The following is a 12409-nucleotide window of genomic DNA, read 5'->3' as shown; positions in this document are numbered from 1 at the left end:
CAATATTATAGCAAAAAAAATCCAACAAATATCCACATCATCATCCTCAAAATTTTCATCCATATCACAGTTATCATGATCAGGATCATCACCTTCAGTTTGTTGTCGTTGACATTGTAGTCGTGCTAATCATCATCACCATATTTCCTCACTCTAATTACCAATATTATCAATTATTTTACACGCACTTAAAGGATTGCCTGGACATGACATTCCCCCTTGAAAACAAAGCATACTTTTGTTATAAACAAACAAGGCTGCTGCCTAAGAAAATTTTAAAGGGGCCCACAGAGCTAAACAGCGGCCCTATGCCCCATTAGGGGCAATAAGGACTAATATATATATATACAGAGCTAAATGCTGAGAACTTAGGAGCCCAACATATGAAGTGTAAGGTGTTGCTGTGAAAAATTAAGGCGCCCAGAGCTACTCTTTGGGAGCCCCAGGCTACCGGGCTCCTGTTAGGCAACAGCCTTGAACAAAGAAACAAAGTCAATATAAACATCTTGTACCTACCATTTGTCTTTGAGCAAAGTCACTGTAGGTCGATTCTGCACTGTTCTGAAGTTTAAATCTTTCATCCTTGATGAGGTCACCTTGCCCCTTGTTCTCACTCTTCAAACCTGACTTACCAAGGCTTTCTTCAACCTTATAACCCATTCTTTCCTGAAAAAAAGAAAGAAAGCAAGAGTTGTATTTCATGTGTGATTAATCAGAGACAGAAACTGAGTTGTTCAATTTTGTGGCAAAGACATCATCACATTTTGCTGCAAAGTACACAATTTTGATTCTGTTTCCACTAACATACTACTTATTCTTTAACCATTAGACTTAAATACTCCCGGAACCCTTAGACTTACGTGTAGTAATAATTATTAAAAACTGAAATACAGATATCAGATTTCCAGCATTTTCATTGGCTCGCCGGACACAGCGTACCTAATATGGTCAAGGAACGCATTAGCTATAAAGCAAGCTGAAAACATTTTTGCAGCTCTAAGAAAAAATGGCCAAGAAAAGCAGTTTTGGACCGTAATTGACCAAGGCTGAAATCAATGCTTTAGTGGGAGAGTTGTTGATCCTGGAGTTTTTAATAAACCAAGTATTCTTCTCAGGCTTGCTGAACATAAGATGATTATAACCAATTCGGCGCTACCCGCCTTGTTGGTTTTCTATCACTTCATATCCAGTGCGCCTGCGCTCTCGTATATTAATATTATTATTATTTATCAAAAGAGTGTTTGCTTTCACCGGTAAAGGGCATAAGTGATTTAAATTTGAACAATTGTAATTATTATTATTGTCATTTTTTGAACCAGAGTGGTATATTTATGACGTTTTAATGAGTAATACAATGTCATGCAATCTTGAGAATGTTTTGGTAAAAAATTCAAAATTGCCTAGTAGAAACCGGACATAAAATAAATTTCCTGAGCTCTCTCAATTTCTCGCAATCAGCATTCTCTAGCTCCAACATGATTTTTTTAATCTTGCCAATCTACTTCACTCACCATCTGCCTCTTGGCAACATCACTATACACCGGTTTGTGGTCTGAATTCTGAAAGAAGTTGGCATATGATGGGGAACCCAGCTCATCATCAGAATCACTGCTTGAAAGACCTACATTTGTAAAAACACAGGGCAGACTACCATCAATACACGAAAACTTGTGAATGACTGTTCCAAGTTAAAGCAGTAACCCATTTCAACCCCCATCCTACCCCCCATAAAGGAGATTCAAAATAGTTCAAATTCTGGGGGAGTGTGTGGGGTTCATTGGCACAACTGGGATTTCAATGGAGAACAGCCAAAGGCCTTTTACTTTAAAGGAAACCTCCACTAACACAGGAATATATCTTTAAAATAGTTAACATAATGCTCTCAATCAAAACGTTTGAACAATTTTGATTGTAAACATTATGTTAAATATTTTGAAGTTGTATTCTTGTTTTAGTGGAGGTTTCCTTTAATGTTGTGCTGGGATATTTTGTGCCACAATGTCTTTTACTACCGACTGTAGAATAATGGTTATCCAATCGAGACTTGGAGGATGAAAGCAGCTCATGGCAAAGTCATAACAGAGTTGTGTTCAGTGCCAATCGATTTTTGGTTTCTTTGGTCTGTTACTACACGTTTACGGCCATCTCACCACTAAGACGATTCGCCACCAACCAGCTGGTGATCGTAAACTAAATCAAGAGCCTTGGTGGCGAGATGACTCGTGGTGAAAACCATCTTGTGATGACATTACCAAGTACCCTGTCGCCATTAAATACTTACTTCTCTCAACTTTTATTTTCTTTTCAGCACTTTGGTATGTTACACCATCAAACTGACGTTTTCTTGTGTCTGACATCATCAACTGTTACTTAAAGAAAATTAGATGGCGATTCCTTGCAAAGATCTCTACTGCCATGAACTATAACGCACAAAAGTTCGAAGCTCGAGCGATTCTGCTGCCCTTAGCTTAGAAGTTCCCTAAAAATGTATTCCTTCTTAGTCCAGCCTCCTTCCTTTCGACGAAAGATATAGGCTTTCCCCTTCGTTGATGTCATTTCAGTTTATCTGCATGAACGAAGAGCCTACAATTTTCCAAGAAAACGCCTGAGGAGACTTGGGTACAACTTGAAAAATAGCTACGTCATATACGAAGCATAAAAATTGACAATTACTGCTGATCTTTGACGTAACGACGCGAACGACGCGCGGCTTGTAAACAATCCATTGTTTAACCCTGTTTAAAGCAAAACTTGACAGTTCTTTATTTCGTTTGGTTGATCAGAGGCAGATAATGGAGATCGAAGTATCTATGGACATGATGGAGACTTTCAACATCGCAAGAAAGCGCCAGGCCGTATTGGAGAACTTTTCAGCTGAGCAACAAATGAAGGCAAGCTCTAATTTTTTATTGTACCGACACGTGTTAGACCTCAGCATTCTCTTTTTATCTACAGGAAATTGTCAATACTAATAAACTTTTAGTCTCAAAATCGTTTGGAGAAAAGCTAGTATTTCCACTTTGTTACATCGTTGGTCTGTCTGGCAATTAATAATTAATAGTAATACATTTAGGACTAAGTGGAGTCCAATTTGGTCTGTAATCATACGAGTGATTAACAAAATCGGACGACCGCGTAGCGGCAGTCCGATTTGATTAATCAGGTAACCGATTACAGCCACCTGTCCGATTTCAACCCTACACAATAATTAGTGAAAAATAAAGCAGTTAATGCACCAATCAAATTTGAGAAAATTGTAATGGTTATGATTAATACAAAAATAAGACAATCATCGTTTGGATGAAGGCACAAATAACTGTACTACTTAAATCGAAGACAGCCCTGATGTTTTTAGTTCATGCCAATAACATTTAACTGATTTTGAAGTAGTTCTTATAGTTATATCATATATATATTATACTGTAAATGTTTGTATTTCTGTCTCCATGTGAACACAATTAAATATCTTACTGGTCTGTTAATTTTCTTTTTCCACAAATTAGAAGAGAGGTACAGATGATGTAGTCATCCAGAAATTGTAGCGAGATTTTCGTCCTAATAATAATAATAATAATAATAATAATAATAATAATAATAATAATAATAATAATAATAATAATAATAATAATAATAATAATAATAATAATAAGCACAGAGTGGATGCTTCAAGCTGCGTTGAAGGAGAAAGTGATTGTTGAAGAAGATAGTCTGCATGACTATGAGAGGAGGGAAGACGATGTGCAGGAAGTATGAGCAGGAAGTATGAGATAGAGTGTAATGACAACCTTTGCCAACCTTAGAAAATGGAGAAGTGAGGATTACCTGGGAGATGACTATCTACACAGACAAAGTGCTGAAACATAATCGGCCAGACATTATTCTAGTGCATAGAAAGACACACAGAAATGGACACTTGTTGACATAGCTGTGCCAGCGGACCAGAACATCACCAGACCTGAAGAGGAGAAAGTTGAAAAGTACCAGGAACTAGCATTTGAAATTGGAAGGATTCATGGAGCCTCGAAAGTCACAATAATACCTATCGTGATTGGTGCTCTTGTAAGCATGTGAAAAGGTGGAAAGATCTGGTTTGGCAAGCTAATGTACCTGACTTCCTTGGAAGTGTACAATTATCGGCCATCCTAGGCACTGCTCACCTGTTACGTAAAGTGTTGTGTCTCTAAGCTACAGGTTAGGGTTAGGGTTTAGGTTAGGGTTAGAGTTAGGGTTAGGGTTTAGGTTTTAGGGTTAGGGTTTAGGGTTAGTGGCTGAGACACAATAAACATTACCCAGTGGAACAACTGGAGAGAATCTAATCAAATAATAATAATAGAACTTTATTTTTCACACGATAATGTTTAAAGCTGAATAGCTTGTGGGGTTGTGCACAAATGAAATGAAATCAAATCAAATTACATATAAAATCATATTGGTTTTTGAGGAGAGGCGAAATTCGGAGTACTCAGAGAAAAACCTCTCGGAGCAGAGTAGAGAACCAACAAACTCAACCCACATACCACACTGGATCTGGGAATCAAACCCAGGCCACATTGGTGGGAGGCAAGTGCTCTCACCACTGTATCATCCCTGCTCCTACTTGCTATCTCTAATGTAATTGAGTATTCTCTGTTTGATTCCTTATTTTAAACTCTGTTATACTGACACAAGAATCATTTTATTGAAGGAATGAACAATCATTAATCTGTCATAGTTTTATAGACTCTCTTATCACTGACACTAATGCTGATAATTTATCAGGATCCGTTTTCATATTTCATGCTGCACAAGATTTCAGGCTTTATTTCTTGACTCGAACTCAATTGTAAATTGCTGTCTTGTTTTCCTTTTCAGAAGCGGCCCTGTTTAGATGATTCTTCTTGTCATTTTGTTAATGTCTCTGGTCTTGAAAAGGAACACGGATTATTTCAGAACCCAAATTCTTTGAACAGGATACTGCCTTACTCTCAGCTTCTAAAAGAGTCCTGTTCTACCCTGCCAAATGATATAATTTTAGATGTGAATTGTAACATAGTTCGTCAGGATGATAACGCTGAAGAAATGGATGTTTCATATGATTCAAGAAATAATTCACAAAGTCAAGTACACCCTAATCAGCCAACCTCAGACGTAAGTCATTTTGTCACTTTGTACATTTGAGATATCTCTTTTATAGTATTGGTATTGGCTCTACAATTTTATTGGTAGATTCAGTGGTATGTATTCCATAATAAAACCTGCTACACCTAGAATGTTTTAATTGCCTTATTTAACCTCTTCAGTCCTGGTAGTGACACTTACTATAGCTCTTACTCTGTCTAATACCAGACGATTTTACTCGTCAGTGAGGGGTGTCCTATCCTGTAGGGCGTTTGAGGTGTGAATGTCCCCATTAACCAATTGACCCCCAAAAGTGACACTTAATCGATTTTACTCTGTCTAATGCCAGATGATTTTACTCCTCAGTGAGGGGTGTCCAGTATCCTGTACGGCATTTGAGGTGTGAATGTCTCCATTAACCCATTGACCCCCAAAAGTGACACTTAATCGATTTTACTCTGTCTAATGCCAGACGATTTTACTCGTCAGTGAGGGGTGTCCTATCCTGTAGGGCGTTTGAGGTGTGAATGTCCCCATTAACCCATTGACCCCCAAAAGTGACACTTATGTAATAGATTTTATTGTTTAACGCCAGACGATTTTACTCGTCAATAGGGGCAGCTGCAGGAGGGACAGGGTTCTGAATTATTATGTAACTCCTTATTTTCACTCGTCAGTGGGGCCTGCTTCAGGGATGAATGGGTTAACAACATTAAGGTCCAGTCAAAGACTATTTCCCCTTTAACCCTCTCCCTCCTTTGATTGATACTTACAGATTTTCTCTAATGCAAGACGATTTCACTCACCATTGGGGAGGGGGGGGTTCAGGAGTTAATGGGTTAAAGGGGAAAATATTTGGGGCCAACAAGGCTGTTGCCTAACAGGAGCTCGGTAGCCTGGGGCTCCCAAAGAATAGCTCTGGGCGCCTTAATTTTTCACAGCAACACCTTTCACTTCATATGTTGGGCTCCTAAGTTCTCAGCATTTAGCTCTGAGGGCCCCTTTAAAATTTTCTTAGGCTACAGCCTTGGGCCAATGTAAAGTTCCCCAGAAACAAAGAACATTGAAATGATCATTATTATTCTTTGTTCTTCTAGAATTCTGTTAGGTCATCGTCACCCTTTTGTTATCGATGTCTGAGAGGGGAACCGGTAGGTCGATCCAGTACTTATGACGTATTTTCTTTAAATCTGCTCGCAAATATGAAATTAAAATCTCAATGAGGGGTTTCATAATAATTATTATAATTATTGTTAAAATCTCAATAAAGGGTGTAATAATAATTGCCTTGTACAAGACAACTGGAAAATCAGGGTGTAATATTAATTAACAATTTTATTATTATTCCATGAGGGTGCATTGGATATGATGATAGATAGCCAACGAGGCGCATATTGCCGAGTTGGCTATCTAACAAGTGCCAGTGGAATAATCTTTTTTAACCCACAAAATTAATTATGGATAAATCTTTCCTACTTTATTTTGTAAAACCAACGAAACTGATGGGTAGTTACTGATATTTGTAGAGCATGGAAAAATTGCTCACATACCATGAGGGCTAAGCCAATCAAAACTCTAGAATTGCATTATCCAATGATCTAGTTTTTAATAATAATAATAATAATAATAATAATAATAATAATAATAATAATAATAATAATAATAATAATAATAATAATAATAATAAAGAAAAAGAAAGATCCCTGGAACCAGCAACATTAATGAGCTGCAAAAGATCGTCCTCCTAGGAACGCCGAGAGAATGTGATATGCAAGGGGCAAAGCCGCCAGTAGCGCTGGCGCAGGGAGATACTCGTCTCCCAAGGTAACAATATAAAATTGTTGTGAAGGAAATATTATTGTGCAAGCTATTCAGGCTCAGCTAACGGAACAGAGTGCATCTTGCAATCCCAGTGATCATTGGTCCATTCATTGTCATTTGTGTTTCTTTGCAGGGACATATAAGCCATCTTTCAAGCTGAAACTGAGCTGATTTTCAATCCTTTTTTGAACTTCCTACTTGCCAATATTATTAAACATCATTCCTCTGTAAATAGCTGCATTAATTTCAAAAACCAATGAAGCTTGTAGCACCTCAGTACTTTTCTTTTTCAATTATTTTATTTATTAGCATGTAAGTTATGTTTATGAGAAGATGGAAAAAAGATAAATAAAGGAATATACCATTTAACTTACTTTTGACGATGATCGAGTGGCGACTAGAACCAAATGCTTGACATCGATATCACACTACTGTGAGAGACAGGCTGTGGTTGCCGTGAGGTCATTCCCTTGTCACACCCACACTCACGATATACAGTGAAAACACCATTTAAAATTGAGAGTTCAAGTTAAATAAAGTTGCCATAGTTCAGGTCATTTTGTGCTGCAAACCAGTCAAACTGTATGTGAATTAATTAATTAAGGTGGCTCACACTGGTTTAAACAACTTCAAGAGAATGTCTAATTAGGATTGACTCTACAGCACTTTTTGATGTAACACCAATGTTATGATATGAAACAACACGAGTTATTATTATTATTATTATCATCATCATCATCATCATCATTTGACTGAAAAGGTTTCCATAGCAACAGAAGAGCCATCTTGAAACACTAAATATTTTGTAAATGCTTTCCATATCAATGAAAAGTGATTTGCAGGCAAAGTTGAAATCCACCACTAACTTTAAAAAAATCCCCAGGACACATTCAGGGCCACCTTAGATTGCGAAGGTAGCTTTGAATCAGCTTTTTTCAACTTTGCAGACAGTCACCAAGTTCGTTTTTGAGATTAAAACATTTAGAAAGGGTGTTTTACATGGGTCCTCTCTTGCTATGGTAACCTTTTATGACACAATAATGAGTGCATCTAGTGATGCAACAATTGGTGTTTTATATTGCACCATAACATTGCTGTTAAGTGAAGCAGTTGTTAATAGAGCAAAACCCTCTATGTAGTACAGTTTCCTGAAAGCATTGAAACTGGTCTTGAGCCTTCTTAAATTTGGAAAAATGGTGTTAAACTAAAATTTTTGTATATGTTACAACTTGAAATTCAGTCATTCCATGTTTCTTATTCGTGGAAAACGGGAAAAAATGTAAACAGGTTAATAAACCATTTCTTCTGATAAAACTCTATTATCAAAGAAGAACAGAAAGAGAAAGTAAAAAATGAATTGGAAGCATAATAGTCAGCTCCGAATTGTTAGCTCCAGGACTTGCAGCCAGAGTAATATCAAGTTGCTATCTAATCTTGGGAGTGCTCCAATAAAGACATGGGACCAAGTGCAGTGGAACGTCAATTTCATTCCAAGGGGCTCTTTCATTTCCACCAAGAGACACCCTGGAAACTGGGTTGGAAAGCATAACAACAAACAGAGAAGACACTCGAGGCTACAAATATGAAATTTTAATATTTTCTCTATTTAAAATACCTTTATGAAGTATAAAATATAGTTCCTTTAGTTATCTGTAAGAAATGAATGTCAAGATTCTTGAATTTCGAAATACAAAACGATTATTTCTTATTACTTTAATCTACGTCTTGACATGATAATTTCTGCTCTAGATAAAACTGTTTATAGATAAGTCACAACTCTCTTCTCTCTTTCCTATGTTTTGCTTCAGACAACAAAAGAACCATATATTCACATGACACGCGCGTTATACACGAGCGTAACGCGCTCAATCCGCGTAGCACGAGGCACCCTCACTTGGAGTGCAGTGGAAAGAAACCAGAGAAAATAAGAGATGGCCCACAGTCCAGTTAAGTTCCCTCCCCTAATGTCCGTGCCTCATTTTCTTCCTCTAAAGCAACGCCACGGAGAGATATCTGCATTTCTATTTTAACTGGTTCTCACACCAACTTCTTTCTCACACCTCAAACTGGAGGCCAATATCACCTCAAATATATAATATATAAAAAATATATCGAATCCGATTCTCTGTAATACAATAATTTTTGTAATAATTACAATTTACTTTCATATATTTAAAAAATTTAACTTAAGTCTAATGCAAAACCTTTTCTCCTCGAAAGGTTGCTCGAGACCGAACGAAAAAGTTCCAAGAAATCAAACGCTCCATTCCCTTGCGGGGTCGGAGGTATCGGAGAAGGACGAAGAGGTTGCGAAGTGATTCCGAAGTTGTCACGAAGAGTTACGGCGACGATGCGATCCTTGACAAAGTCCTGATTCGGTTTTCCGAACATCGAGTGTCGAAGATTTCGATCTTTAAATCAATACTCGAAAAAACAAACCGAATAACAGCTGTTGATGCTCCCTCACTGCTCCGTGAATAGAGCGAAGAAGGTCATTTTCGCATAAAACTTCAAAAAAGAAGAGGATCTTTAACTCGCAGAATTCGCTCTTTTGAAGCCTCTTTAGTATCCCTTCCTCTTGACTACGTACTTTATACTTTTTTAAGGCATGGTGGTGGTCAAATATCCACGAAAGCTGACCTCAGACACTTGACAGTTTTACCGCATTTCACCAATATGCCGTTAACGAAACACTCAACTGTTGTGTAACCTGCCATTGCGTTACGTTGAAGACGTCATAAATCTGTTTAATACATTAACGAGAATGCTGGAAGGCCAGTCCTTGCAAATTTCTCCAAATAAATGACACTCGTTATGCACTCCACCGGTCTTTCGTAAAACAAGACCGAAGGATCTAAGATAGGAAAAAACGGAGAAAGAAGATTGTTTGAATGTGCTCTCAACAACTCTCTGCAGACAAATAACCTAAAGAAACCAGACCTCTGTCCGTTCCCAGCCCTACTCCAAATTGACTCAAACACAACCCGTTCTTGAGACAGAACCCAAAGTCATCTTTTCCAATCAAGAAAGCTTCGTACTTTCGTATTCTACTTACTTTGACTTTCCACTATACGATGGTGTTTTCAAATCCCACCTGAAAGAAAGTACAGACGTTTCTGGTCAGAAAACCGAACTCTATCTGTTAAGTGTCATGTGTACTTAGCGCCTCGGCAAGACATCTAATGTCTTACTGCCATCAATTTCTTTTGACGCGACTGATCAAAGTTTCCGTTTCGTAAACGGTCGTTGCCTTTTTAGAGGACACTTAAAACAATTTTCACTTTTACGTTTGTCGTTTGCAAATGAGGAAAAAGGTACTTAATCTAGGACTATATTAGCAGCGTATGCCATTCAAAGGGACACCTCGTGTTGGATGTCAAAATTGGGCGTGCATTTAATAGGCCATTTTACAGATGTTTGCTCTGTGACCTAGCCTATGAATGGCTGCGAGGCTGCCGGTGACCTTGTATTCATACAGACCAAGAGAAAATGAGGGGACAGAGACGGAAGCTCAGGGCGTTGGTCGGGATATGTCATGTCCACGAAAGTTATTTTTAGACGAGCGGAAGTCTTTGTTCTAGCGGAAGTCTGTCTTCCGAGACGTCCGCATGCAGTCTTGTCTCGCTCTCTGGTTCTTAGTGAAGAGAGAAAATAGCGGCGCACGTGGAAGGCTAATGAATATTTATTTTCTTTCAAACATCAGACCGAGGTTGGCCTGCATGCGGACATCTCGCAATACAGACTTCCGCTAGAACAAGGACTTCCGCTCGTCTAAAAATAACTTTCATAGACATGACATATCCCAAGGGCTAGACCGGGAGCCTCCCTCTCTGTCCCCTCATTTTCTCTTGTACAGACCTCACTACTTTTATCATGTAAATTGTTGTAATTCTAATTAGTCGACCTTAACATTAAAAAAGCATAAGAGTTTGTATCAAAGCAGGGTCACCTGTAGCCTCGCTTCCGTTCTTAGGCCAGGTAACTTAGCTAAAACTGTAAAATGGTCTATTACTTGCATTTGTGGACATAAGTGGGTGAACGATAGCGAACTCGGTTCAATGGCTAAAGAGCAAACGCACTTAACCACTACTACACTACCAAGATAACCACTCCAAATATCGCAATTTTCAAGGATTTAAATAAAGCTAACCGGGGACAGCTATTCTTAGAGTTATTTTCATAGAGTTATGTCGTGGAGTTAGAGTTAAGTTTCCAAAATCCTGAATTCACGATTTTGGAAGTCCACAATCTAGAATTCAGGATTATGGCAGTCGTTAACTCTAACTCGAAGTCATAACTCTACTGAAATAACTCTATTGATAGTTAACCTCAAGCTAACCCTAATATAACAATTCATTGAAAGCAAACCGAATAAAAAGGCTTGGTTACTAAGGATGGCATCGACCGTCAAAAATGGCAACGACCGTTTACGAAACGGAAATTAGCAGCGCCTGGGCACTAATTGGGGGCACTGTGCAGAAATCAAAATCGTAGGTTGGTTTTTGAGGAAAGAGGATAACCAGAGTATCTGGAGAAAAACCTCTCGAAGCAGAGTAGAGAACCAACAAACTCATCGTTCCACATGTGACGCCGAGTCTGAGAATCGAACCATAGGCCACATTGCTGGGCGGCGTGTGATCTCATCATCCATGCTCCGGCCCTGCTCATCTCTGCTGTTAGATTGTGTTAAAAGTGTTATCAAGTTAAAAGTGAGTGTTCAGTTGCTCACTCCAGATCACAGAGCTTTTTTCGACCGACCTGCGTTTTTTTAAAATACAATTCTGCTCACTTTCGAGAGATAAAACATTAAGTGAAGCTATGATCCTCGCAGTTATATTAACGTAATTTTTGCAATTGCGTAGAGAAGCCTGAAAAATTCAGGACTTCAACATTGAAAATAGTCACGGACACTCCCTCCCAACATTCCTGCCAATGTTCGCCAAAACAAGTCACCTGAATCATTTGGTGCATTTCACGGAAATATGACTAAGTTTAATTCACCTCTTATCACCGGGATCCATTCCACAGTACAGTATGGACTTCATGTGAAAATGTTGTCTGAAGAATACTCTAAAAGAAGAAGAAGAAGAAGAGGAAGAATGGTTTTGTTCGCTGTCAAAGACATGCAAAAGGAACGTTAATATGAAATGGAGAACGATTTCGAAAAATGTAGCCTTTTAATGAGAGTTAATCGAAACCAATTCCTTCTTGTTTCTAGTTAGCCCTCTTAATTTTTGCTTTCTATGTCTTTTTTCTCGTTTAGTGCCATGCACAAGCACTATATGAAAATGATAACATGCCAAAGAAAATCCATCCAACCAGAATTCAGGGAAGCTGTCGCACATTCGTCGGCAATTCACCGAACCTTGCCAACGAACAATGAACTGCGTTGATTTTGTAATGATCTCTGGCAATGGAATCAACGTTTAATTACCATTACAAGACGTAAGATTTACAGCGACCAAAAAACTCTCATTGTCAGACTAGAAGA

General features: G+C 38.3%; 3 protein-coding genes across 8 annotated transcripts in view; 1 reads left to right on the top strand and 2 right to left on the bottom strand.

Moving 5' to 3' along the window:
- Positions 1–2508, bottom strand: part of LOC138049491 (cap-specific mRNA (nucleoside-2'-O-)-methyltransferase 1-like) — a 21407-nt gene extending 18899 nt beyond the window's left edge. Inside the window, 3 exon segments of the mRNA XM_068895780.1 lie at positions 517–666; positions 1512–1621; positions 2282–2508. Of these exon segments, the coding sequence (XP_068751881.1) occupies positions 517–666; positions 1512–1621; positions 2282–2360 (339 nt within the window). The 5' untranslated portion in view covers positions 2361–2508.
- Positions 2509–2669: 161 nt separating this feature from the next.
- Positions 2670–7291, top strand: LOC138049466 (uncharacterized). Its single transcript, XM_068895756.1, has 4 exons — positions 2670–2891; positions 4852–5127; positions 6195–6248; positions 7052–7291. Exons 1-4 carry the CDS (start codon positions 2793–2795, stop codon positions 7076–7078), a joined length of 456 nt encoding a protein of 151 aa, XP_068751857.1. The 5' UTR covers positions 2670–2792; the 3' UTR covers positions 7079–7291.
- Positions 7292–8493: 1202 nt separating this feature from the next.
- LOC138049465 (tensin-3-like) overlaps positions 8494–12409 on the bottom strand; it is a 58199-nt gene continuing 54283 nt past the window's right edge. For all 6 annotated transcript variants that reach the window (XM_068895753.1, XM_068895752.1, XM_068895750.1 and 3 more), the window contains exons 32-34: positions 11920–11988; positions 9974–10012; positions 8494–9772 (exon numbers count right to left, since the gene is read on the bottom strand). In XM_068895753.1, the coding sequence (XP_068751854.1) occupies positions 9640–9772; positions 9974–10012; positions 11920–11988 (241 nt within the window). In that variant the 3' untranslated portion in view covers positions 8494–9639. The remainder of the gene's footprint in view (positions 9773–9973; positions 10013–11919; positions 11989–12409) is intronic.

The sequence above is a fragment of the Montipora capricornis genome, chromosome 5 (assembly GCF_036669925.1).
Source record: "Montipora capricornis isolate CH-2021 chromosome 5, ASM3666992v2, whole genome shotgun sequence".
Lineage (NCBI taxonomy): Eukaryota > Metazoa > Cnidaria > Anthozoa > Scleractinia > Acroporidae > Montipora > Montipora capricornis.
The sequence above is the reverse complement of the archived record's forward strand: the minus strand, read 5'-3'. Positions and strand labels throughout refer to the sequence as shown.

What these genes read in the sequence shown, in the direction of transcription:
- LOC138049466 (XM_068895756.1), top strand. Translation starts at nt 2,793, where the DNA reads ATGGAGATCGAAGTATCTATGGACATGATGGAGACTTTCAACATCGCA. An exon ending in CTAATCAGCCAACCTCAGAC is followed by an intron (nt 5,128 to 6,194) that starts GTAAGTCATTTT and finishes TTGTTCTTCTAG; the next exon opens with AATTCTGTTAGGTCATCGTC. An exon ending in GATGTCTGAGAGGGGAACCG is followed by an intron (nt 6,249 to 7,051) that starts GTAGGTCGATCC and finishes GTTTCTTTGCAG; the next exon opens with GGACATATAAGCCATCTTTC.